The sequence below is a fragment of the Hirsutella rhossiliensis genome (genome assembly GCF_020360975.1).
Source record: "Hirsutella rhossiliensis strain HR02 chromosome Unknown scaffold00016, whole genome shotgun sequence".
In the NCBI taxonomy this organism is placed as follows: Eukaryota; Fungi; Ascomycota; class Sordariomycetes; order Hypocreales; family Ophiocordycipitaceae; genus Hirsutella; species Hirsutella rhossiliensis.
Window position 1 is genome coordinate 1,117,637 of NW_025408682.1, and position 25,601 is coordinate 1,143,237.

Below are 25,601 nucleotides of genomic sequence, written 5' to 3' on the forward strand. Positions count from 1 at the left end.
CCTCATAAGCTCAAGGACTGACTTTGGGTCAGGCACATGGCCGAGTGCGCGGCGCCTTGGACAAAACATGGCATCGTCCTCGCCCAGTTCCGTCAATCGCGGGTCCTGGCTATCCTCAAAGACGGATTGTAGACTTGGCGGGAGTATGCCTCTACTTCGCGCAACGCTGCGCATATCCTTGAGGAAAGAAGCCAGTCTCGGGGACGGATCCGTCAATCCCCCAAGATCTCGCACTTGAATGCCCCGACCAGTGCGCTCAAGAGCTTTGAGATGTTTCTGTGGCGATATCTGCCCCGACCTTGCCGAGCTCTCGGTGGTTTGGGATTGCGACTGCGAGTGGCTGGAAGCACGTCTGCCAGTCTGCATGCGTTTTCGATTCGGTCTTGGTGTCAAATCTTGCACATTCGGTCGTTTGCATGGGCTTGGCTCGCGACTTGACGACATTGAATTCGATCGGGGAGTCGGCGGTAAGTCCGTGTCGCAATAGCGTCGTTTCCGAGGCGGTGATTGTGATGATGAGTCGACGGGCAGCACATGCGAGACTTCGGATAGCCAGTCTAGAACGAGTTGATCGGACATGGTGCTGGCCAAGCGCGCTGTTGAAAGGACTGGTCATGACAACAAGCATGTCGCAAGGGGTGTGAACTGGAAGACTGTTGGTGGGGTGACGCTTGAGCACGTGACTCCACGTCAGTGGCCGCATGGGACGGCCTTGCAATTCATTTGGAGTAATATCTAAGTTAGGTACTATACAGAAATGACACTTACGCTTTCACAGTTGCAAAGACACTGGGTATTAATTACCTCAGACCCAAGAGATGATGATTGTTCTAGGTTTCTTTTCTGACGAACCTCGCCCACAAAGCCTACTTCCTCCGTCCGAGCCGAACCCTCCCCAAATAGCCTAACCTTTCCTCCCCTTTACAGTAAGAGTATTGCTATTTACACACTAGCATATTGCTGTTTGCACACCTGTCCCATTTTTGGCGCGGGCGCGGGCATTTGGGCGGTACGGGTACTTGCCAGGCGCGCGCGGTATAAATAGGCGGGACGGGCTGGCGCTAGTACATATCCTAAAAATAGGGTAAGTGTGCAAACAGCAATATGCTAGTGTGTAAATAGCAGTACTCATTTATTATACTAAAGTATTATTATAGGTATATACTTAGTTAAAAAATTTATTCTTACTTTAGATATCTTTTTTTCTTTTATTATTATAAGAAAATACTATATAGAGCGCATTATTATATTATCGCGCTTTTAGCCTATTAATTTTATAATTAAAGTACCTATGAGTGTATTTAATACTATTTTAGCTATAAAGGTACTTAATTAGATATAAAGCTTCTCCCGCTATTACGATAGAGATGCAAAAAGATGTCGTTATAGCCCAGGTTGACTGTACCAAGCACACGTCGGAAATTTGTCTCCACTTAGCCCATCGCGCACGCAAGCTCCCTCCCCAATCCGAACCTTTCCTTTTCATTTCCGCCTCCAAACGTGTTGAGACGACAGTCAGCATGGAGGAGATTGAAGTCCTGCGACGTCAGCTTCGAGAGGAACAAAGCCGACGCGAAGAGGCCGAAGAACTCGCCGCCTCGTCGCGGCCCCAAAACCTCTCTCAATATCTCGGTGCCTGCCATTCCCTCCAGCTCGCCATTGACGTTGTCACCAAAAAGTCCCTGACGACCCAAGGCGACACGACCAACCCAGTGGGCCGCATCTATCCCAAGCGCATCACTCCGTGGGACGACTTTGCCGCGCGGCAGCAAGAAATCTGGACCCTGCTCCACGCCAGCGACTCCTTTGTCGACAAGCTCACCCTCCCGTCGCTGCATCAGCTGCAGTACGTCAGATCGTTGCTCAAGCCCATTCGCAGTGAGCTTGGCCTGCGCGACTTTGAACGTGACGTGGTGGAAAACGCCGTCCAGAAGCTCGTCGAAGGAGCGCACAAAGATCCGCTACTTCGGCAGAGTCTTGGGCTAGCGGGCACTATCACGTTTGAAAGCCACACCAACCTCGCCTCCGTGGAGGACGGTCTGTCCGAGCCTCTGCAGGACTTGCCCCCGGGCAGTGCTCTCGTCACGCCAAGGCCATCGCGCGGGCCTCGTCGCTTGGCGAGGGGCAAGGGGGGCCAGGCGGATCAGTTCTGCATATACAGGACCGGTGACGGCGTCGAGGTTCCGGCGCTCGCAATCGAGTATAAGGCGCCGCACAAGCTGACCGTCGACGAGCTCATCACGGGCCTCGAGTTGGAGATTCAGCTCGACCGCGACGTCATCAACCAGGACGACCAGGAGGGCTTTGACCTTTCGGCCAGACGACTTGCCGCCGCCGTCGTCACCCAGCTCTTTTCCTACATGATTGGCAAGGGCATCCAGTACGGCTACGTGTGCACGGGAGAGGCCTTTGTGTTTTTGCACATTGCCGACGACCCCTCGACCGTCTACTGCTCTGTCTGCGTTCCGAATCAAGACGTGGCCGACGACTACGACGACGATGGCACGAGACTCCAGAGCACGGCCGTGGCCCAGGTCCTGGCCTTTGTCCTCCAGGCCCTCCGCACCCAGCAGCCACCCGAGACGTGGCATGACGAGGCTGAGATGCTGGGCACGTGGGCCATTAAGTTTGACGACGTGCTGAGCAAGATACCCCCCTCGGACCGCAAGTGCAAGACGCCCCGGGCCTCGCCCTTCAAGGCCCAACTCTGGAGGGGCTTTGACAGGTCGCCGGTTCACACTCGCTCCCGGACTCGCGCCCGGTGTAAACAACAGGACTCCGACGGCGTCGGACAGCCCAAGGACAAGGATGAGCATTCGCCGTCGTCGTCGACTCTCAAGCCGTCTTCTGGCCATAGGACGGCGGGAGGAGGTGGCTCGGCGAGTGGCCGGAAACAAGGAGGACAGCGAGGCAAGCAGCAGCAGAAACAGCAGCAAGTTCAACAGCAACACCGACAGCTACAAGGTCAGAAACAGCACCAACCGTCGCCCCCAGCGCTTAAGCCCAGCATCAACACCCGCCCATTCTGCACCTCGGCCTGTCTCCTCGGCCTGGCGCACGGCCGGCCCACCGACAGCAAGTGCCCCAACGCCCAAGACCACGGCCCGGCCCACATCAGCCCGCCCGAGTTCCTCCAGCTAGTCCGGCACCAGCTCGCCACGGATCGCGGCCGCGACTCCGACTGTACGCCGCTCCACCTCTCCGGGTCGCGCGGGTCCCTCTTCAAGGTCCGCCTGTCGTCCCACGGCTACACGCTCGTCGCCAAGGGGGTCGAGGGTCTTGACTTCGCCTGTCTGCAGCGCGAGCAGGATATATACGACCGCCTACGGCCCATCCAGGGCAAGCACATACCTGTGTGTCTCGGCACGATAGACTTGGTGTTGCCGTACTACTACAACTGCGGCGTCTACGTGCATTTTATGTTCCTCAGCTGGGCTGGACAGCCGCTACATCGCTCCCCCGAGCAGCTCGCCAAGATGGACGTGGACACAGCCGTCGGCACCATCTTCAAGGCGCTGCACCGGCTTCATGTCCTTCACCGCGACGCCGAGCCGCGAAACATGGTGTATAACGCCGAGACGGGCAGGCTTATGGTCATTGACTTTGAGCGCTCCGAGTACCTTGGGCGCCAGCCTTTGGGGTCTGTCGTAGCCAACGCGCAGGGCTGCAAGAGGACTTGTGCGGGGCTGGAGAAACCGAAGCAGCAGAGGGACGACTTTGCGAGGGAGCTGGCCTCTGTCGTGAGAAGCACCGCGCGCTACGTCGCCGACTTGGCTCGCGAGCAGCAGCGGGCGTTGCTACGACGTTGAGGGATGGAGTTCGACAACCCGGATCCGAGTGACGAGTGACGAGAGAAACCAGCCTGAACTTAGTACACCTAGGACCCAGCAGAGCATCTCTACTAAGATCGTTGGCCAACTACGTTAAAGTATAAGGCGTCGCACAAGTTGGCCGTCGACGAGCTCATCACGGGCCTCGAGTTGGAGATTCGGCCCGACCGCGACGTCATCAACCAGGAGGATGTGGGCCGCCCCCGCTGGGGTGATCGCGCAGCAAGGGTGGCGCGGCTACGGCATCGTCAAATTCGTCAGGCGTTGGAGGACCCGGGTCGTTGAGTGGGAGGCAATTGAGTGGTCACGCCCACGCAGCTGTAGGAGCCAGAGAGCCCGGATCGATTGACGGGCCGGCCGCGCTGTGCGCACATCCCGCGAGAGCTTTGATGATGATTTATAGTCAGCTTGACTACTACGAAAAGTGGGGCGCCGGTCGGGCTACTTGGAGGGGGGGATGGTCGGCTTTTGGTGTCACAGGTCCCGGGGCCGGCCGACCGGTCATCCGGTAATCGGATTACCGCCCCGCCCCATGCAAAACCATGTCGTTTTCGAAGGTTCGTCCCTGCGGGGCTGGCGTTTTCTTAGTCGGATTACCGCCATCGGACGGCAAAAGCGAAGGTCCACGCCCGCGGGGCCCTGCGCGAGACCTTCGATTTCGGTCTCGCTCACGCGCGTTGCGCTCCACCTCCCTCCTCCCACCTCCCTCCTCCACCTCCTCCATTGCCACCGTCGCGACGGCGACCGCCTGCACCATGTCAAACGCGATAGAGGATCCCCGGGTCAGGGCGGCCATTGAGCACTACCTGTTAGATCTGGAGAACACCCAGCCGAAGAATACGAAGCGAAATTATCGTCCCAAGCAGGAAGAATGGAAGGCAAGCCCGCATGCGCGCCCTGCAATCTTCATGTAGATCCATGCATTGACCGCCTCACAGGAGTGGTGTCAAGCCAACTGGCCTGCGATCCCGGACGTTTGGCCGGCCTCGGTACCACAGGGCCAACAGCTACCGGGAGACCTGGTCGATGAAGGAAAGCTCTTGCTCTTCATGAAGGAGGTAGTGGCATCACGTCCTCCAAAGAAAGGAAAGAGGGTCGCCGATGAAAGAAAACGACACCTCGAGGCTCAGGAAGCCAAGAGGGCCGTGAAAAGACGCAGAGCACCATCAGGTAACAGATGTTGATCACGGGATGTGGTCGTCGGACTGAGCCAGCCCATCATACTAACACCCAGCTTCCCCCAGCAGATACCATCGTTGTAGGCGGCGGAGGTAGCGAATACGAGTCAGACTCCGACTTGGAGTTGTATGAGTCCACGCTCAAACTACAGTATAATACTGTACGGGGCTACGTCTCGGCCATACAGAAGCTTTACGACGAGCAGAAGAGCCGGGAGTCAATCCTGCGGCCCGGCCACAGGGAGTGGCACTGAAGGCACTCAAACGCAGCATTCTTGCAACGACTTGGAGCCGGAAGAGGAAGGAATACATGGACAGGGGAGTTGGAACTCTGAGAGATGTGTATGCGCCGGCGCAGATACCCGACCACACCAACGTGGCATGGTCCGAGAGGAGAGAGATCGCCTGCGCCCTGAGGACGCAGGTGGACTTTCTGCTCGGGAACCACATGCTGCTGCGGTCCGGCAACCGCCTGCCGATGGAGTTGGCAGACTGCTTTCCCCTGGACTTACCCAACGAGGGCTGCAAGGCCCAGGGTATACCACGAAGGCGCTGGTTGTCGTGATGAACTGTGGGAAGACCAACCAGCACGGCCGCATGGAGTATGGATCTGCTTTGCGGCATCGAGATCCGCGGTCTTGTCTCATCGGCGCCCTCGCGTTCTGGCTTTTCTGGCGCTGGCAGGTAGAAAAGGCGGAAAGGTTTCCGTCTTCCAAAGAAGCGAAGACTGGTATGAAACGAAGGTGCTCCGCCGATCGGCGAAGGAGCCTCAAGGTAAGCGTGATGGCATTCACCGGAATCCCATAACTCAGAGGGTGCATCGACCCTTTCACTCACCGAATATACAGCTCCGTTGTCGGGCCAGACTGCCCGAGAATGGACGTCCAGGTTCTACAAGAAGGCCGGGATCAAGGTCTCCAAGGTCAGCCATGCGCCTAGAGTGGCCGCGACGCAAAACGCCGACATGGCCGGAGTGGATGAAGGCCAGGCATGTCATCTGCCCTAGGCAAGCCGCCAAACCCCTGGCCTGGGCTGACCTGAACTATACAGATCCGCCGAGCCGGTCGTTGGAATAACGGAGACCAAATGACCGGCTGCTATCTGACTTCCTGCCTTTCGAATTCATGAGGGCCGTGGCCGACTTTGACCCTGAATGGTCGGGGTCTTATTTCGTGCCCTGGCCACCGTAAGGCCGCCTGTGGTGCTACTCGTGCAGGTCTGGCCTCAACTCGACAAATGGAAAGAGGCCCACAGTAGCCCTTTCTCAGATCTCGGGTGGAGCAGAACATGGCCGCCGGCGCCTTCTTGGAACTCCTGGAGTGGCTTCGAGAGGTGCTCCTGCAGGACGCTGTCTTCCTTCGCGAGTCCTACCCCGACCATCCTATCTTCCAGGATCCGGTCTTCTCTTGCCCCGAGTTTGAAGCGTTCGCCAGCAAAGTTCAAGACACATGCACACGGGACCACGAAGACAGCCATACCACGGTCATTCAAAAGCGATGCCGGTGGTTGCGGAGAAGCTGCGCACAGTACTGACTCAACAGGTCGCAGCCGAGCAGTTAGCTGAGCGAAGACATCTAGACCTTTGGGGCTTCTTACGAACTATGCACAAAGTTGGACGAGTTTGCGCAGGCGACCTACACCGTCACCTTCAGCCCCGGCCAAGGTGCTGCAGGTCAACATGCGGAGATCGCGGGAGCTCATCAACAGAGGCGCCGCGCTCCACGAGAGACGGTCCTCAGGTCCGAGATAGGCCCTTCGCAAGCGGGCGGTCCGACATACGCTCCGCTCTCTCTAGAGCAGCAGCAGGGAATGGTGCAAGCGGGCCAGGGACAGGCCCAGGGAAGAGCGCATGGCGAGCCGCCTGGGCCGCGCGAACCTCCGAGCTTCAAGCTCCCCCGTTCTGTCAAATCTGTACAGGAGCTGCTGCGTCTCTGGCGGCAGGGCTGGGGCGAAATACCTTCTGTGGATTCTCTTGAGCGAGACTGGGGTGCTCGATGGCGGCCATCTGCAGAGAAGAATTACTTTTCCACGCGCAAGATCATCATCGATGAGGTTCGGAGGCGGGCCCAGTCGGACGGCTTAACTGAAGATATCGTGGCGAGGCAAATGGACGAAGAACGTGGTGGACCCAGCTCTTTGGATAAGTTGTTCAAGGCCATCCGAAAGGACAGGCAAGGCGAAAAAGGGACACAAACGTGCGTCGGGGCAATTCAACGTCGGTGGTAGCGAAAAGTCGATGGCGCAGTGATTTTGAACACCCGTCTGATAGAATGACCGAGGACCTTGGCGGCGAAAGTGCCCCCAGGCCGTCAGGGGGCCTGTAGACAGGGTATGCATCCGCTAAGCGTCGCTGTAGCTCCAGTGCGTCAAGGCTAGAAAATGCTTCAAATCACCGCAACCTCGCAACCGACAGGATGTAGGACCTTAGACAGGGTGCATTCTGATCGCACAAACGCAGGCTATCCAGTCGAACTGGTTTTCTCGTCGTCGGTCCCGGCTTTCGCGCTTTATGGCGCTCCGAAGATGACATCAACCCGGCAGAGGTGATGTCAAGGGCAAGCGGGTAATCGGCGGTAATCTGCGGGGTAATCCGCTGACCGCCCACCAAAGCCGGACCTGTGACATCCACTTGATGTCACGGACCAGCGCGCGTCACAAGACTAATGTGTAGGAATTATTAATGGGCTCAACACCTCGTCTGGCAGTGTCCCACTCAATGTTCTCTTAGGCACTTTCGTTGTATACCAATTATTATTCATTGTTTTTCTCTTGAACGTTAAGACTATTCCTAGAAAGGATCCCGCTCCAATGGAGGAGGGGTGCAGTACAGTAGGTTACTTGCTCTATGTACATACGCATAGATAGATGCGAGCGGGCCGGCCATATTAACCCGCAACTCCGTCCGTCCGTTCGCCGCTCATCTACGCACAAATACGTAGAGCGGCGCGCGCTAGCAAGTAGCAACAGGGCGGGTGGTGGAATAAGAGGAGAGCCGCGGAGGTTCTGTTGCTCCTCCAGGCACACGGACGGGGTTCGGGGTATCTTGCATGGCATCGACATCGGCCGGAGCAACATGTCTCCCGTTCCTAGTCTCTCTCCACCCCGACAAAAGACTGGAAGGAACCCCATCGTTTCGCACTTTGTCTCTCTCCAGAGCAGCCTCTCGCCTCACCCCGCCTCGCCTCACCTCGCCTCACCTTAACCTCGCCTCACCGCATCTCACCTCACCTCCATCATCGTCTCACCGGACGCCCTTCGTCGCCGCTCCGCCATTGGATGCGCGACCGACGATCCTCCACACAAAATCGCTTCTTCCCCACAGCTACCTTGCCCTCGCTACCGTGGCGTCGGCCATTAGCTTGCGCCACCACGCCGCTTTGTGAGAGCCCTTTGCAGACGCCGACGCCAGACTTGCTGCCAAGGCGCGCGTCACCATCGCCATTCGCCGCCGCCACCATGGACGTTAAGATGCCGCCCTTTGAGCCGACGGCTCGCGACGACATCCGCGCAGCCCACCAGACGATACGCTCCACCTACCGCACCAACCGCACAAAGGACCTGGCCTTTCGCAAGAAGCAGATTCGCCGCCTTTACTGGGGCCTCGTCGACTGCGCGCCCCTCATCGAGGACGCCCTCCGCAAGGACATGGGCAAGTGCCGGTTCGAGGCAAACATCACCGAGATCGACTGGTGCAAGACGGAATGCGTCACCGTCGCCGACAAGCTCGACCAGTGGGCCAAGGACGAGTCCATTGTCAACATGCCCTTGCAGTACGTGCCCATGCGCCCTCGCATCCGCCACGAGCCTCTGGGCGCCATCCTCATCATCGGCGCCTACAACTTCCCCTTTCAGCTCAACCTCACCCCGGTCGTCGGTGCCATCGCCGCCGGCAACACCGTCGTCCTGAAGCCCTCGGAGCACTCCCCCCATTCGGCCATGGTCCTCAAGAAGCTCTTTGACGAATACCTTGACCCCGACTGCTACGTCTGCGTCAACGGCGCCGTCGACGAGGTCAAGTGCCTCCTGGACCTCAAGTTTGACAAGGTCGTCTTCACCGGCGGCAAGAAGACGGGCGCCATCATCGCCACCAAGGCCGCCCAGTCCCTCACTCCCGTCCTCCTCGAGCTCGGCGGCCAGAACCCGGCCTTTGTCACCAAGCACGCCGACCTCAAGCTCGCCGCCCGCCGCCTCCTCTGGCAAAAGTGCCTTCACGCCGGCCAGATCTGCCTCTCCCACAACTATGTCCTCATCGACCGCAGTCTCGTCTCCGCCTTCGTCCAAGAGGTCAAGGCCCAGTACCGCATCTTCATGCCCAACGGCGCCGAAGCCAGCCCCGACTTTTCTCGCATCGTCAACAAGTCCCACTTTGACCGCATCAAGGCCATGCTCGACAACACAAAGGGCAAGGTTGTCATGGGCGGCTCCACCGACGAGACGTCCCTCTTCATCGAGCCCACCGTCGTCCTTGTCGACGACGCCGAAGACAGCATGATGGCCGAGGAGAGCTTCGGCCCCATCTGGTCCATTATGCCCTACGATTCCCTCGACGAGGCTATTGACATTGCCAACAAGGTCGATCCCACCCCGCTCGCCCTCTACACCTTTGGCTCGGACGAGGAGAACAACAAAGGTACTCAGTTCATCTGCCTGATAAGACGAGGCGGGGCATGAATACGATTGCTAACTGGTTCAGTCTTGTCCAACGTTACTTCGGGCGGCGCCACCGTTAACGACGGCTTCTTCCACGCCCAGACCAATGCCTCGCCCCTTGGTGGCGTCGGTTCCTCAGGCATGGGCAGCTACCACGGCTACTATTCCTTCCGCGCATTCAGCCACCAGCGCACCATTGCCCGCGTCCCCGGCTGGATCGAGAAGGCCTTCCGCCCGCGCTACATGCCCTATTCGATGAAGGAGCTGGAGCGCTACCGGCTTCTCGCGCTCCCCAAGCCCAACTTTGACCGCGACGGCAATGTCATCAGGGGCCTCAAATACTGGCTCGCCGTCGTCTTGGGCCTCGGTGGAAAGAGCTCCCCGAGCGTAGCTCTGAGGTGGGGGGTCCTCATTGCCCTCCTTACGGTCCTGGGACTGAAGAGGAGCTCGCTAGGGGTGTAAAGGGCACCGAGCCGCCGCGAGCCAAGCTGTAGATACCAGTAGCATTGCCTTTGATTTATCGTCATCTATTTCTGTAACGCGCTCAGCGGCCCTGCCGACGAGGCTTGGACAATCATCAGACAGCAAGGACCGAATCGCCGCGCGTAACGTGTGCTTTGCACCAGATGTGCATCCGATGCTCGGCATTTTCAACCCTTACTACCGCACGATTGGATAGGCAGACTTGTACAGACATCTTAATGTGTAAATATGGCGCCAGCACAGAGGCTACGCTGCTCCTCGAGTTGTCATCTAACAAGAGGGCAGCTGTCCTCGGTAGAGTCAATATGCGGACAAAATGGCCGCCAGCCTCTGGCCCTTTTCTCCTCCTAGGTACAGGTCGTCGTGGACCGACTCCCTGCCCATCTCGACGGCCTCGTCGTAGGCCCTGGTGACGGTGTGCTCATCGACGCGCAGGCCGTTTTCGACGAGGGCCAGGATGACGCTGCGGAAGCGGGCAATCTCCCGCATGGTGGCGACGTCGATGTGGTCGTTTTGGCTCGAGTATGCCCTGCTACTGACGCTCTCTTCCAAGCGATTGATGCCCGGAGAGGCGTCCGCTGCTGTGGCGGCGGCGGCGTCGGGCTCGACGTGTTTGCTGACCCAGATGTAGCCGTTGACGCCGAGCAGTACATCAATCTTGCCCGCGCCATTCGCCGCATCGGCAGTCCAGACCTGCCTCTTCGATCGCACAACCCCACCGCCACCGCCGGTTCCCGAGACACAGACAAAGAGGCCGTTTCGCAACTTGCCATAGCGGAGCGAGCGCGTGTGCAGACTCGCCGCGCCGTCCTGGTGCAGCTGCTGGACCTCTGCGACGACGAGGTCGCCCTCTGCGAAGAAGGAGCGGATCTGCAGCTCGTCCGTCTCGGTGCGCTTGCGCAGGATGCCACCGGGCAGGTTGACGGCCGAGATCTGCAGCACGGCGAGCTGCGCGGCGGCCACGTCGACGCGCCACCTGCGCGCCTGGACCTCGGCGATGCGCCCGACGACGAGGTCGCCGATCTCGGGGGTGTAGCGCGCGCGAAGGGGGCGCACCGAGAGGAGCTTGTTTGTGCGGGTGAGGATACCGGCGAGGGAGGAGGTGATGGATGACGAGTTGGGGGGGACGTATGTGCCGTGGCCTCTGGTTTACCAAGACATGAATATCGATTATCAAGGAAGGATAGCATTGGGGGGAGATGTTCGCTTACCGCATCCATTGCGGGTTTGAAGTGATGACGCTGCCGGGCGTGAGAATCTCATGGGCCTCATCGTCGTCGTCGTCGAGGCTTGCCCGCCGGGGTTTCTTGGGGGCGGCGCCGCGCATGGACACGTCGCCCTGAATGTCTGCGCCGCCATCCGAGTCCGAGTCTGACGAGTCGGCGAGGGCGACCGGGGGGCGTGGCTGTGGCACCGGCCGGGGCTGGAGTATCGTGATGGGCATTTTGCTAGAGGGAGAGAGGTGTGTGAGGTGAGGTGAGAGGCCTGGGCGTGCCTCTGGATCGGGGGCTGTCGAGCAGCCGCTGATGAATTGACTCGAGCCCTTGTTTATGCAGCTCAGTTGATGTATCTGCGGAGTTGTAGAGGCTCACACGTCGTGGAGAGGGTTGTTGTTCTCTGCTCGGTTGCTGGCTTTTTTTCTGGCGGTGGTGTTTTGAGATGTGAGGTGAGAGAAGGAAAGGGTGGGGCAGTTTTGGACGGCAAGATTTCTGGAGCAAATCAAGCACCTTGCGCCCACTCGAGGCCAGAAAGCAACCCTCATTAATCGCAATATGCGAGCTATTCACTGAAATTTCTGGGCCAACTACGTAGAGCATGCTTCTTATCGCTGTCGTGCTGTTTATGCAGCTGTTTTCTTGGCTGGAATTGTTGATCGCTGTCACTTGGACAACGATTCGGGTGAGAATGGCCTCTCATGTCCGTAGATGGGGCCTTTGCACATTGAATTACACCTGTAAGAGTTGCAAAGACAGCCGCTTTGCCTCCATCTCATGTCATGGTTGCCGATAGCCATCCTCCCCGTCGACGGCTTGTCCACACTGCCGTTCGTTGGTCGTCGGCGCATGTCACCGAAAAGCCCTCCATAGCCCCATCCACGCCAGGCCCAGCGAGATGCCCGCGATGCCGGCCCGGCGGCTCTTGATGCCAAAGACCGACCTGCTCTTCAATATGGCGGCGCGCTGCTTCTCGAGCTGCGACATGCCTGAGAGGTAGCTGTACGCAGCCAGCCCGAAAAAGGCGCCGCTTCCTGCAACCTTGATGTTTAGAAGGGATCTGAATAAGTAAGTGGGCAAAGGGAACTTGCCGACAATCCGGCAGCTGAGGCAGTCGTCGCCTCGGTCCTGGCGCATGAGCACCTTGAGGTCCTCGGGCTTCTCGAGGGCGTGCAGGCTCGGGATCTTGTCGCCTGCCATGGTTGCGAGGCCGGCGGTTCGACGGGGGCTCCGACTGCGCTATGAGGGAGCTCATCCAAATCTTCTACAGGGCTCGAGGCAGTATCGGGAGCCAATAGAGGCGCGGACCCCCGCGCCTTTAAAGTCGGCGCGGACGTCCGCGCCTGTTATGTAAGCCTGGCAGGCCATTTGGGCCGCCGCCAACTGCGCTCGCAGTCGGCCTCACCGATACAGCATGCTTGCTGCATACATATAGCTTCAATTAATTGCAAAGGAGGATATCCCTTAGGGTTCGAACCCATAGCCTTCCCTATTTGGTAGATTGACGTGACGCAAAGGGCGCCGCTGTTGCGTGGCAAGGAGGGTGCGCGGAAGTTCACCGCCTTAAAATTGGCCAGCTACAGTGCTACACGCCGGTGCATGTCGGTGATCTCACGATCTGCCTCACATTTTCGCATCGCCGGCATCATCACCACTTATATATGTGAATAAAATGCCTGCTGTTCCTCTGAGTCTCTCTCGCAGTCAGCCCATATACCTGCAGTACCTCTTTCTCGTGAGAAAGGCTGCACCTGAATTTCCTCGGCCACCCGGGCATCTAATCGCTCTTCTTCTGCCTTATCCCAATCAAGGTATGCCATCATCTCTACCTTGGTCCATTGCCTCGAGCCGCAGCTCCTTGACATTTGCTTCCAGTCGAGGCACCAGTCATATTCAGTCTTGCTGTAGCGCAATGGCAAGCCCATTGCCTTTCGGTATGCCTGGTTGGTCTTGAGACTGCCGCGAGGCTGTGCTCTATACCAAGAGTCTCTTTCCTGACATACCTCTGATAGATGGCTCGTGGGTCATCATATAATAGATTCTCTGTAGTCTCTGTAGTCTCTGCAATTGCTGTAGAGACTGTAGAGACCGTAGTGACTGCAACTGTCATTTTCTCCATGACTGCTGCAGTCTGCGCAGTCTCTGGAACTGCTACCGTCTGTACAGTCTGTGCAGTCTGTGCAGTCCCTGCAATTGCTGCAGTCTCTGCAGTCTGTGCCGCCCGTGCCTCTGCCCGCTGCAGTATGTCGCTATAGCGTAAAGGACAATTGCGAGATGTCATGATGTGCCCTTGCTGGTGGCATTTGCTGCATGTAGGCGGCGCCTTTGGCCGTAGATCTGACTCTATGGCTTCAAATGCACTTGGCTCGCGCTGTGTGGATGACTGTGATATCCTTGATGCGGCGACAAGTTGGTCTAGTCGCCGACGAGGCTCTATGAGGACCTGACCAATCTCTTTGTTATCCCGTCGAAGGCGCCAATGTGTATGAAAATGTTGTAGCCGGAGGGCAGATCTTCCACTATGAGAGACTGTAATGCGTGCGCACAAGGGAGACCGCGAGACTTGGTGAAGCTGCCTGTGCAAGATGGGGTGTTTTTCTCGTTGAGGCGCTTGTGTTGCTTTGCAACCTGTCGCAAGGCTTCGTGTGATACCCAGCCACGTACCGTGCTATATACGGTTCCAGAGAGCTCAATTGGCATCCGTATATGCTGCCTGGCTTGGTTGGCTTGTAGCTCGGCCAGTTGGTTGAGGAGAGCTTGCTTGATTGCCCTCGTTGCCTCGAAGAGGTCTAATGTTGACTTCTTAAGGTGACTCTTCAATAATGCGTGGATGCCTTCCACCCGGGAAGTAGCCACATTGCCGAAGTGAGCATATTGATCGACCCAGGCCTTGACGAGCTTTTCCTTATACGGGTCCAACCAGGTTTCCCGTATGTAGCTAACCTCCTTGACGTATCGTGGCACAAAGCGCTTCTCGAGCTCTTCAACTTGTTGATCAAATGTCTCCTCATCTTTCGAGCCCACGATTGAGTGCCAATACCCAAAGAACTCAGCCCACCTCTCATCACTATTAGAGTCCTCATCGTCACGGTCGAAAGCTGGTTTGCAATAGCTAAGCACCGCCTTATTCGCATGCCAGATGCAAAGCAGAGACTTGGACGCAGGAAAGCACCGGAAATTGCGTTTATGCAGGCGAGGCAGCGATCTGTCAGGATAACCGATGGCTGGCGAATGTCATATAACTCGTATATCGATTGGAGTTGGTCCAGTGCCCAGATATAGTCATTTTCGTCTTCACCACTGAGGAAGGCAAAGGCAATACAGAATGACCGCTGACAGGCATCAACGCCGATCATATCGAGCAGTGGCATCTTATATTTGTTCGTCTTGTATGTGCAGTCTAGCAGTAGTAATTCTGGGTATGCGTTGAGGTATCCTAGAGACGCTGGGTGTGCGAATAAGACTGCTGTGACTCGGCCATCATGATCAAGCTGTATGCGGCTCTGGAACCCCTCGTTGTCAAGCTCATTGGCAAGGGCATGCATTGTGCTCTGGCCAGCAAGGAGCTCTCGTCTGCGCTGTGCGATACAGTTATATATGTCTTGCTGTGTCGCTCCTTGGGCAGTCTGAGAGCTCTGGCGCATATATGTCCGGATATCCTTTGGTGCTATGCCAGCGCTTGAGAGGTTCCCAATAGCTGACTGGTCAGTTGAGGAGAGGCACGATGAGCTGGATGTGCTGTAATATGCAGACTGGGCTCATGGTTGTGGACCGACTTCTCCTCGCCTGGGCGATGCCTGACATACCAGTACGACTTATCAAGGCTCTCTTTCGCATTGATGGAAAACTGGCATCCAGTGATACGGGAGCTTGTAGACCGTTGCCGATCAGCTGGCTTCTGGTCCTTGCTTGTATGAGCCCCAAGTCTACCTCCACGATCGCAGGCAAATATGACTGTGCGTCTTCCGGACCGCGGGTCTCTCGTGGACTTGCCTGTGGTGAAGGCATAGCCTCTTGGAGCCGCCCACGCATTAATTGAGGCAAGAAGAGACTCTCGCGAGTCGAACTGGCCCTCAGGAGGAAGGCAATCGTCAGGGAATTCAGTAAGCCCCATATTGGAATTATCTTGAAGAGCTAGCTGTAGTGCACGACAGTGAGCAGCTCTTTATACACAAAGGAAAGGAAACTCCTGCTTTGTGGACGTGGTGCAGAACCCTTGTAACCGAGGCCGCCTGCGAGGTTTAATGCAGCCTGCGTTTGAGCTTTGGCCTCAATGGGGTCCAAGCACCACGCATGCAGGCGCTCGACCTTAATATGCGGATTATAGCATCGCTTCCGCGGACAACTACTCTGAGCGCAGATGGTATGCTATATGAGGCTGGCTCTCTGTGCGACAGTTTGCCACATGCAATAGAAAAGGAGAGTACAGGTCAGGGGGCGGCCCGACTATCTTCCGCCTGGGCTTACATAACAGGCGCGGACGTCCGCGCCGACTTTAAAGGCGCGGGGGTCCGCGCCTCTAACGTAATCCACCCCCTTCCCGGTCAGACCCCCTACTCGGTCAGAAAAAGTCTCCACGCGGCGACCCACACTTATGGCAAGACAAACCGAGCACTATGACGGCAACGGAGACCAATCGGTTCCACGCGAAGAACGGGTCCTGCTCGCCGTCAGGGCCTATCAGCAGGGCCAATTCAAAAGTACCCGCAAGGCTGCGGCCGCATACGACGTCCTCAATCGACAGTATCTGATCGACTGCGCGGTGTCATTCGCCGACGCGACGCTCAGATGAACAACCTGAAGTTGACGGCGACGGAAGAGACTGCCCTGGTACAATGGATCTTGTCGATGGACGAGCGAGGATGCCGCCGACAGTGGCTTACACTCGTCGGATGGCCAACTTATTGCTTTCCGAGCGAGGCAAAGATCCTGTCGGGAAAACTGGGTGCGGAAGTTTGTTGGCCGCCACGGCGAAATCAAGGCAAAGTACTCTCGCCGATACGACTACCAACGAGCCAAATGCGAAGACCCCCAAAAGATCCAAGGATGGTACGATCGAGTCGCGGCGACGAAACAGAAATGGGGATTCTTGACGAGGATGTCTATAACTTTGATGAGACGGGGTTTCAAATGGGAGTCGCTGCAACGGCGAGAGTCCTTACCCGGTCTGACCGGCGAGGTCGGGCAGTACTCACGCAGCCTGGAAATCGAGAATGGGTTACTGTGATCGAGTCTATCAACTGCCAAGGTTGGGCTTTACCGGCGAAGGTTATCTTCCAGGGCAAGTTACACCAAGCAAGCTGGTACGAATCAGGAGTGCCCGATGACTGGCATATCGCCGTTAGTGAGAATGGCTGGACTTCCGACGACCTTGCTTTGAATTGGTTAAAGGAAGTCTTTGATCCGAATACACGGCGCCGTACGGTTGGTACGCATCGACTTCTTATTCTCGACGGGCACGGCAGTCACGTCACGCCGGAATTTGACAAGTACTGTACGGCCAATTCCATCGTAGTACTCCAAATGCCTGCACATTCCTCACATCTCTTGCAGCCTCTTGATGTCGGGTGCTTTTCGCCGTTGAAAACCATATACGGCCGAAAGGTTCAAGAGAAAATGCTCGCTGGGATCCATCATATCGACAAGCAGGACTTCCTTCCCATGTACTTAGACGCTCGCCGACAAGCACTTTCGCCGTCGAATATCCGAAGCGGATTTATGGCAACAGGCCTTTTTCCGTTTGACCCAAACAGAGTATTATCGCGGTTACAAGTTCAGGTTGACAAAGTCGGTAACGATCACGGCGACAAGAATACTCCAAGTCCCAACAAGAGCCTGGAAGCAGCCAAGACTCCGCATAACGTCAACCAGCTTACCACTCACGCCGAAAGGCTTCTTCAACGCCGGCCACAAAATACAGACTCGCCAGTTTCACAAGCTATCAACCAGCTTATCAAAGGATGTCAAATGGCCATGCACAGCGCCGCCCTCCTTGCCGACGAAAACCGGCAACTTCGGTCAGAAAACCAGCGGCGAAAGCAGAGAAAGAACAGCGCCGTGAATACATTGGCGACGGCGGTACTCTATCGGTTGCAGAGGGCACGGTTAGGATAAAGCAACGGAGAGAAGAAGAAGAAGAGCGGGTTAAGCGACGGAGAGTGGAAGAAGAGGAGAGGACTAAGCGCCGGCGAGAGAAGGACGAGGAGCGGGCCAAGCGACGACAAGAAGGAGAAGAGCGGGCCGAGCGACGGCGACAAGAGAACGAGGAATGGTTCAAGCTACGGCGAGAAAAGGAAGAGGAGCGGGTCAAGAAACAGAGAGCAAAGGAAGATGAGCGGGCCAAGCGACGGCGGGAAGAAGGGGAGCGGGACCAACGACTTATAGAAGAGCTGAGTGTCCCAAGACAGCGTGCACCACCACGGTGTAGTAAGTGCAGGTCTTTTGAACACACTGCCCGTACGTGTAATAGATAGTCCTAATCGAGTTACTTGTCTCTTGGAGTAAATATGTCGTGGTATTGTGCTCCGTTTGTCTCGCGTAAGGTGCGGGTCTAGTCGGTGGGGAATTTTTGACCGAGTAGGGGGTCTGACCGGGAAGGGGGTGGATTACGTTATTGGCTCCCGGCAGTATCGCTGTGTTTAGTCAGCAGCCAGACGTCACTAACATTTTTCTTGTCTTATCAGCCAGCCGTCATTGCGGCTTCACCCCCTCTCCGCCCGTTGAAGATTCCCTCCCTCCCACCGACACCAGGCTTCGGGCGCTGGCTCGTCAGCATGAACGGGGTCATCGAGGCCTTGCACATCTACGACGATAGCAGGTCCTCTCTCTCTCTTCCGCCACGGCCTCCGCCGCCCGCCGACTGACTGCTCCGCAGAAGCACGCTGCTGTCGCACACGTACACGGGGAGACCGCTGTCGGCCGCCCACCTGCTGCCTCTCTATCTCGAGCACCCGGCGCCGCGGCCGAACCTGATATACCTTCCCAACACCAGCCCGCCCACGCTCGTCTTCAGCCTCGCCCACGCCAACTTGCTGCTCATCGCCACCTCGTCGAACGAGATTGAGCCCCTGCTCGTTCTCGAGTTCCTGCACCGCGTTGTCGACGCCCTCGAGGAGTTTGTCGGCGCACCGCTCCTCGCCGTCAAGATTGAGAACAACTACGATGTTGTCGCCCAGCTGCTCACCGAGATGTGCGATGCCGGCACCATATGCACCACGGAGCCCAATGCCCTGAGGGAGGTGGTTGAGATGGAGGGCTGGATGGGCAAGCTGCTCGGAAGCATCAGCCTGCCGGGGTGGGTCCCTCTTCTCAGCAACCGGCTCAGCTCGCGCCCTTAAAGACTGACACTTAATCAGCAAAGCGCCCCTGGGTAACAGCTTTTCCAGCCCGAGCACGCCCTCGCTCGCGGCTTCCAATACACCAGCCCTGCCGTGGAGGCGGGCCAATGTGCGGCATACATCCAACGAGTTATACGCCGACGTCGTCGAGACGCTATCCGTCACCCTGGCACCCTCAGGCAGGCCGCTCGCCGCCTTTGCCAACGGAACCATCGCATTCACGGCCAAGGTGTCCGGGGTGCCTGACATCACCGTCAACCTGACGAGCCCGTCTGGGAAGCACAACATTGGCAGTGTCATGGAGCTGCCCGTCTTCCATCCTTGTGTCCGGCTGAACAGGTGGAAAGAGCGCCCGGGAGAGCTCAGCTTCGTGCCTCCAGACGGCCGCTTCACCTTGGCTGGGTACGAGGTTGACCTGCTGCCCTTTTCTGCGAGCGGGAAAAGCGGCAACATGAGCCACCACAACCTGAAGCTGCCGGTCAACCTGGAAATGAAGACGGGAGTCGGCCCCGTGGGCTCGGACTTTGAGGTTCGGGTGCAGGTGAACAAGATGCTCGGCAACCCGGGCGCCTCGTCTGCGAATCATCTCGGGCGAGGCAGCAGTTCTGGTAGGCTCGGGGGGCCTCACCTAGGGTCTCCGGGAGCCCCTCTGATTGACGACCTGAAAATAACCATCCCGCTTCCCGAGGACGTGAGGAACCTGTCGGATATCCGGCCCAGCAAAGGGGACGCAAGCTTCAACCCAGGGGAGAGGGTACTGGAATGGCACGTGCCGGCCAAGGAGCTGACGGGGCCGGCGTGCCAGGTTGGACTACGGTGCACGGTGGTCGGGCCGCTGACGGACGACGACGAGCAAGAGTTTGACCCAAGCGGCTTCGGCTTCGGCAACGACTATTCATACCACGACGAGCCGTATCAGAGCGAGCCGGCGACCAAGCCGGGGCGGGACAAGGAGGACAAGGGCAGCGAGCAAGACGCCAGGAAGACGGCGCAGAACAAGATCCTGATGCCGAGCTCGGCGTCGGTCAGCTTCGCGGTCAAGGGGTGGCTGGCGAGCGGGCTCAAGGTAGAGAGCATCGTCATGGACGCGAGGCAGAGCCGGGGCCTGGGGGAGGGCGTGAAGCCTTACAAGGGCGTCAAGTACCTGACGGTCAGCAAGGGCGGCGTCGAGATTCGCTGCTAGGCCGGCGGCGACGGCGGCGAGATGGACGGCGCTGGGTTGCATGGGAAGAATACAAGGGACGCTGGCATGATACGGTTCCAGGCGCAAGGAGAAAGAAAGAAAGAAAGAAAAAGGACGGACACGGGAGAGTCTGGCCAATGACGCGCATAAAATATAGTGGCCAGTGATGCGCATAGAATATAGTATGGTTCCATTCAGCTCTCGACAGTTTGCCTGGATAGGTAGTAGTTCCTCAGTGGGGTTCCTCAGTGGGTACCTACCTCGGGCCAGGCAAGCTCCCCACAGCTCGGCCCCTCGTCAGCAGTCCGGGGGAGAGAGGAGAGGGTACGGTACCTTGCACTCGCGCGTCATGACCCGCGCTATCGAGGTACCTCATCGGCCGCTCCCTTCGGTTATCTCTAGTTACTGTCTCGGTACTGCTGCACGCACTCCTGCAGGTCGGAGCCACGTGCTGCAGCTGACATCCATCCATCATCCCAGATTGCCACAGCCCGCTCGTTGGGCCGTCGACCAGTCATGAATACATGGGCCTGATTGCCCGGCCGCTGCACGGCTATGAGACGCTTCCCCGGTCCCGCGCTCCGGCGCGGCTGCTCTTTCGACGTCAGGCCAGCTGGGTGCCTCGCTCCGATAGCCACGCTGCGAGACGGCGGCGTGCGGGCGAGGAGGCGGAGTTCGTCGACCATGGCCCAAGGGCGGAGGCCGCGGACGGCCATCTTCTTCCCAGGTGAGTCGGCTGAGCCTCCCTTGCCAGACTTGGAAGCTCACGACTCCCTCTGCAGGCCAGGGCACGCAGAAGGTCGGCATGCTCACCCCCTGGCTCGAGGCCTTTCCCTCGACCGCGTCGCAGCTCGTCCAAGAGATGGACCACCACGTCGGCTATAGACTCTCCGACGTCATCCAAAACGGCCCCTCAAAGGTGCTCAGCCAGACGACCATTGCCCAGCCCGCCATCATGGCCACGTCCATCTTCATCCTGCGCATTCTCGAGCGCGAATACGACTTTCGCGTCGCCGACCACTTCGACGTGACACTTGGCCACTCACTCGGCGAATTCGCCGCCCTCGTCGCCGGGGGCTACCTGACCTTTGAGGACAGCCTGTATCTCGTGCAGCAGAGGGCCGAGGCCATGTCCGAGGCGACCAAGCGCGCGATACAGGAATACGGCGGCGAGTATGGCATGGTGGCCGTCATCACGGAGCCCGAGTACCTGGCGGCCCTCATCGACGCGATCCGCGACTTTGTCGGGCACTCGAGCGCCGGCAGCAAGGCCGAGAGCAGCGAGGACGTGCCGCCCATCGAGCAGGTGCTCATCTCCAACATCAACAGCAAGAACCAGATTGTGCTGAGCGGCAACATGGAACGCATCAAGACGCTCATCGCCCACGTGCGCCAGTTCCTGGGCCACGACCCGCGCGCGGTGCGCCTCCACAGCGACAGCCCCTTCCACAGCCCCATCATGAAGCCCGCGGTGGCGGTGATGCAGGCGCTCCTCAATTCTCAGAGCCGCGTGCCCGGCCGCGCCGACATGGTGACGTTCCCCGCGGCTCTGCCGTGTATCAGCAACGTCAGCGCGCGGCCCTTTGCCAGCAAGGAGGAGCTCAAGGAGCTGCTGGCCCGGGGCTGCCTGGAGACGGTGCGCTGGTGGGACAGCATCAAGTACCTGGACCAGGAGGAAAAGGTGCGCCGCTGGGTCGGCATCGGGCCCGGCAAGGTCGGGCGCAACCTGGTGGGCAAGGAGGTAGGCGTCAGGGGCCGGGACCTGGTCAAGGGGGGAGGCGTGTGGGCGATTACGGACCCGAGCGAGGTGGAGGAGGTGCTGAGGGGGCTCGAGGAGACGGCCGGGCTGGTCGATGAAGAGGAGTGACGAGGGAGGACGTGTAGAGCAATGGGCTTTCCTCGATGGATGCATGCCTCTCATGCTCGAGGCTGGCCTCAGCCTCGGTCTTGTGTTGGGAGAGCTCTGACTAATTTCGGCAGGCAGGCTGGTGCCAATGCCCTTGATGCATTATTTTTTAGCTATTCATCTTGTTCTCGGCCCATTGTGGTGCTTTGTCCGGCCTTTTTCGTGCAGTTCTGTAGGTGCGTTGAGGCTGGTAGTAGTTGCGGTGCTCTCACCCGGGCAGTGAGACCTACAGCTCTAGTGGGGTGTCCGTCTTCAACCTCGCGTCTTCCCCCAACCAACACCATCTCCCTCCTCGTCCACGGCGCAAGCTCTACCATGACGACCGCAATCCCGTCCATCGCCTGCCTAGGCGTCATCGGGCGCAACGTAAGACCTCACCCCTCCCCCCGCAACCAATTGCTCCCGGCTCACCGTCCGCACGTCAGAACAACCCGCTGCACATGTCCATCTTCCCCTCCCACGACGCGGCAACAGACACGCTCGCGCCCCTGCGCTCCCCGCTACAGTTCTCGCTCCTCCTCTCCTCCACCATCGACGTCTTCGACCTGCGCGCCCGGCACAGCAGCAGCAGCAACAACAACGGCGACGGCGGCGGCGCTCAACAACCCCTGGCCGGCGTCGCGGGCCTCGTCACCGGCGACGCGGGCCTCCTGCACGCCATCGACGACCGCCTCGCCGCGTACGGCTTCGAGACCAACACGGGCGTCCGCATGGTCTGCGTCGTCGACATGCGCGGCCGCAGCGCCGCCGTCGCAGATGCCGCTGCCGCCGCCGCCGCCGCAGCCTCCTCTGGCTCGGCGCCGGCGACTAGGCCTTCTGGCGCGGGCCTGCGCGATGCCGAGCTCAAGCCCGTCTTCCGCGCTATGCAGACGGCCTACGTGCGCCTGCTCCAGAATCCCTTCTTCGACCCGGACGAGCATGCTCCCCTGGGGGGGCGGGGCGGCCGGAGCATCTCGAGCAAGCGCTTCGTTGAGGATATGAGGCGTATTGGCGAGGCGTGGACGCCGGGGTGACGAGCCTTTGACTTTGGCCTGCCTACATATAAATGAGCTGATTTGGGGCGCGGCATGGCATGGCGTTTTTCGGGGGTTTATATCCGGGCTTTTACGATGTTCACGCCGAGGGAGAATGCATTTCCTGTACGACTGAGAGGAAAGCCGTCTCTTTATTCTAGCCCTATCCCTGTGTTTGTAATCTATAAAGCTTAGGGTGGTCTACATTAAACTTGCAAAATATCAAGGTCCTTACTACTACAGAGTTCCATCTTCCTCCTTTTCCCTCTATTGCCCATCGTCGTCTTGCTTCCTCAGACGCTCAACGCTCCACTTAGCCAGCCCGACCACCTCCTGCACCTCAACGCTCGGCCCCATGCCCTCACCCGAACCTGTCCCGCGCCCAGCCGCCGCAGCCCCAGCCGCCGGCGTCGACGAGGTCCCGCCCTCCCAGTGCCGCGCCTCGGCCGGCAGCGGCTGCCACCAGTCCCCGGTCCTGGCATGCCACCGCGCGCTGCACAGCTCCCAGAGCCGCGACGCGGCCCTCTTGTACGCGAAGCGCTCGTCCTCGCCCGTAAACGCAGCCGTGTTGCCAAAGTCGACGACGGCGCCGTGCCGCTGGAGGCCAAAGTCCGAGTCCTGGTCGGGGTTGTACCGCGCCGTGGCCGACTCGGTATCATAGTAGGACACGTTTGGCCGGAAGGGCGACGTCTGGTCCTGGTACACCTCCGCCACGGTTTCCGAGTACGTCGCGTCGTCTGAGCCCTGGGGTGTCCCCGGCTTGCTCTCCGGGCCTCGTCGCGCCTCGGGGAAGAAGAGGTCGTCGGGCGGGCTGTCGGCTCTGATGACGAGCTTGCAGCGTGCTTCGTACATGGCGTCGAGAAAGGTGATGAATCGGCGCGCCTCGTTCTTCTGCAGCATGGTCAAGACGGGCACTTGGTCGACGATGAAGGTGTGATAGGATGAAGCCATGGTGATGTAGTCGGCGGGTCCAAAGGCTTCGACCAGTCTGCCGAAGCTCCAGTAGGCAATGCCGTTGCGATGCAGCGGAGTGCACACATTGCGCCCATACACGACGACGGTTGAAGGGTCCCATGAGATCTCGCCTGCACCAGTCCACGAGAGCGTGTTGCGCACCCTTCGTTCCCATGCTTCTTCGTCCTCTCCGCAAAGGTGGTAGTATTGAGGCTTCTTGCCGGGCTCGTCATCTTGCTCTAGGCTGCCATCGCCAACTTCGAGTCCTCCCTTTCCCGCAGCCACGGTTCTCGCAGTGTCCCGCGCGTCCACCTCCTCTCTGCGCCTCCAGTCTTTCGCGCCTTCCATCTGACAGAAATCGCACCTGGCTTTCAGAACCTCGAGGAAGATGGCAAAGTCGCTGCTTTGACCGTACAGCTCGCCCGCTGGCTTGGCCTGGGCGCCCCATAGCCTCCGTATCAAGCCCTGCGCGGGTTCCGGCGTGTAGTCCGTCCCAACGGCCTTCTGTAGCTCCTCGGGCATGCGGTTCGACGATGCTACGAGAACGCCACCGAGCTGGAAGAAGGCGACGAAGAGATGGCTGAGGATCTTGCTGGCTGCTCGATCAGGAAGCTGAAACTCGTCTAGGAACAGGATGGGCGAGTCGTCGATGAGCTTCTTAGCCATCCAGACGAGCGAGTAGTCGGGATCTGGATCGGAGGAATCCGCGGTTCCTTTGCGCTTCTCGAGCTGGGAAAAGGTGTAGAGCATAAACGTATTGAAATGCCATCGTCGCTTGCGCTCCGTCGGCAAGCCGTGGGCCAGCAAGTCCAGCAGCATCGACTTGCCTGTTCCCACCTCTCCAGAGAGAAAGAGGCCCTTTGGCGAGTCAATTTCCATGGCCGTTTCGTGCCTATTGAGAATCCTTGTCAAGGCCATGCTGTCGCGAAGGTCGGCAGCCGGTAGAAGGTGCCGAAAGAGCGGGTTGCGCCAGATGGCATGATGCCGCAGGGCGAGGATGCCGTGCGCCGCCTCATTATCCGGCAGCTTTGGATCGGTGAGGCGGGCCACCTGGCTCAGCCTCTGCCGATACTCAATCTGCGGCGAGTAGTCCTTGATGCGATGATAGACATCGCGGAGATGCCTTGCCAGTCGATGCTGGGCCGGGTCCGGCGCATATGTGCCAGACCTGACCAGCGTCTGATACTTGACCAAGGGGTCGGTGATGGCAACCGCCGTAGAAAATCGCTTCATTGTTTCTCGGGTCTGGAGTTGGTCATGGCCACGAGATGGAGCAAGCCCGGCACCTTCTTGTCGAGGCTACAAATGGCCGGCTCGAAGCCTAGCATGTTGACATGGGCAGTCCTGGAGCTTGGCTATGACGGACTTGCCGGACAGCCACAGTATGTTGTTTCTCAAAAGCCTGATTCCAACGAGCTGGTACAGTTTCTGGGAGCCTTTGGAGACGTCGGCAATCGAGAAGTCGCCGATGAAGCCGCGACAGGGCCAAGAGCTGCGGACAATGGGCCGTCAGGTCAAGAGGGCTAATTGGGTGAGGCGGCCAATGAATCGCGAGCTGTGCTGTGTGCATGTGGTTGGTGGTTGCACGGCGATCGATCGGTGGGCAAATGATTCAGTGACGACAGAGGTACCTCGTGGTCAGCACGGTGAGTATCGAGTATATTAGATGGCACCGACGTGGCCAGTACGGGTGTAAGCTCCTTTCATAGTCTCTTGCCACCCATTAGTCCAGGGCGATACCTCTCTATTGGTAAGGTGAGGTACCTCTCTCACCCCACTAGCAGTGAGACCCACAGCAGCAAAAGGCCGTTGCGCGCCAGGGCGGTCACCTGGACTTTGGTAGGCCTAGCTTT

At 58.6% G+C, this 25,601-nt stretch overlaps 10 protein-coding genes across 10 annotated transcripts; 7 read left to right on the plus strand and 3 right to left on the minus strand.

The window, feature by feature from the left end:
• Nucleotides 1-1,520: 1,520 nt before the first annotated feature.
• Nucleotides 1,521-3,809, plus strand: HRG_10646 (uncharacterized protein; the record flags this gene model as incomplete). Its single annotated transcript, XM_044869116.1, has 1 exon — nt 1,521-3,809. One exon carries the CDS (start codon nt 1,521-1,523, stop codon nt 3,807-3,809), a length of 2,289 nt encoding a protein of 762 aa, XP_044715858.1.
• Nucleotides 3,810-4,585: 776 nt separating this feature from the next.
• HRG_10647 (centromere DNA-binding protein complex CBF3 subunit) lies at nt 4,586-6,136 on the plus strand (the record flags this gene model as incomplete). The annotated part of the gene is made up of 7 exons (XM_044869117.1): nt 4,586-4,708; nt 4,769-5,000; nt 5,078-5,169; nt 5,367-5,544; nt 5,693-5,782; nt 5,857-5,996; nt 6,059-6,136. 7 exons carry the CDS (start codon nt 4,586-4,588, stop codon nt 6,134-6,136), a joined length of 933 nt encoding a protein of 310 aa, XP_044715859.1.
• A 159-nt stretch (nt 6,137-6,295) lies between these two features.
• On the plus strand, nt 6,296-6,758 carry HRG_10648 (centromere DNA-binding protein complex CBF3 subunit; the record flags this gene model as incomplete). Its single annotated transcript, XM_044869118.1, has 2 exons — nt 6,296-6,534; nt 6,620-6,758. The coding sequence occupies 2 exons, from the start codon at nt 6,296-6,298 to the stop codon at nt 6,756-6,758; spliced, it is 378 nt and encodes a 125-aa protein (XP_044715860.1).
• Nucleotides 6,759-8,464: 1,706 nt separating this feature from the next.
• Nucleotides 8,465-10,120, plus strand: HRG_10649 (aldehyde dehydrogenase family domain-containing protein; the record flags this gene model as incomplete). The annotated part of the gene is made up of 3 exons (XM_044869119.1): nt 8,465-9,210; nt 9,268-9,638; nt 9,702-10,120. The coding sequence occupies 3 exons, from the start codon at nt 8,465-8,467 to the stop codon at nt 10,118-10,120; spliced, it is 1,536 nt and encodes a 511-aa protein (XP_044715861.1).
• Nucleotides 10,121-10,441: 321 nt separating this feature from the next.
• Nucleotides 10,442-11,585, minus strand: HRG_10650 (exosome complex component rrp4; the record flags this gene model as incomplete). The annotated part of the gene is made up of 2 exons (XM_044869120.1): nt 10,442-11,285; nt 11,353-11,585. 2 exons carry the CDS (start codon nt 11,583-11,585, stop codon nt 10,442-10,444), a joined length of 1,077 nt encoding a protein of 358 aa, XP_044715862.1.
• A 622-nt stretch (nt 11,586-12,207) lies between these two features.
• On the minus strand, nt 12,208-12,555 carry HRG_10651 (exosome complex exonuclease; the record flags this gene model as incomplete). Its single annotated transcript, XM_044869121.1, has 2 exons — nt 12,208-12,389; nt 12,447-12,555. 2 exons carry the CDS (start codon nt 12,553-12,555, stop codon nt 12,208-12,210), a joined length of 291 nt encoding a protein of 96 aa, XP_044715863.1.
• Nucleotides 12,556-18,128: 5,573 nt separating this feature from the next.
• Nucleotides 18,129-19,875, plus strand: HRG_10652 (adaptor complexes medium subunit family domain-containing protein; the record flags this gene model as incomplete). The annotated part of the gene is made up of 3 exons (XM_044869122.1): nt 18,129-18,172; nt 18,230-18,649; nt 18,711-19,875. The coding sequence occupies 3 exons, from the start codon at nt 18,129-18,131 to the stop codon at nt 19,873-19,875; spliced, it is 1,629 nt and encodes a 542-aa protein (XP_044715864.1).
• Nucleotides 19,876-20,559: 684 nt separating this feature from the next.
• On the plus strand, nt 20,560-21,742 carry HRG_10653 (acyl transferase domain-containing protein; the record flags this gene model as incomplete). Its single annotated transcript, XM_044869123.1, has 2 exons — nt 20,560-20,602; nt 20,658-21,742. 2 exons carry the CDS (start codon nt 20,560-20,562, stop codon nt 21,740-21,742), a joined length of 1,128 nt encoding a protein of 375 aa, XP_044715865.1.
• Nucleotides 21,743-22,096: 354 nt separating this feature from the next.
• Nucleotides 22,097-22,794, plus strand: HRG_10654 (Longin-like protein; the record flags this gene model as incomplete). The annotated part of the gene is made up of 2 exons (XM_044869124.1): nt 22,097-22,147; nt 22,207-22,794. The coding sequence occupies 2 exons, from the start codon at nt 22,097-22,099 to the stop codon at nt 22,792-22,794; spliced, it is 639 nt and encodes a 212-aa protein (XP_044715866.1).
• Nucleotides 22,795-23,061: 267 nt separating this feature from the next.
• On the minus strand, nt 23,062-24,981 carry HRG_10655 (AFG1-like ATPase domain-containing protein; the record flags this gene model as incomplete). The annotated part of the gene is made up of 2 exons (XM_044869125.1): nt 23,062-24,825; nt 24,877-24,981. 2 exons carry the CDS (start codon nt 24,979-24,981, stop codon nt 23,062-23,064), a joined length of 1,869 nt encoding a protein of 622 aa, XP_044715867.1.
• Nucleotides 24,982-25,601: the final 620 nt, after the last annotated feature.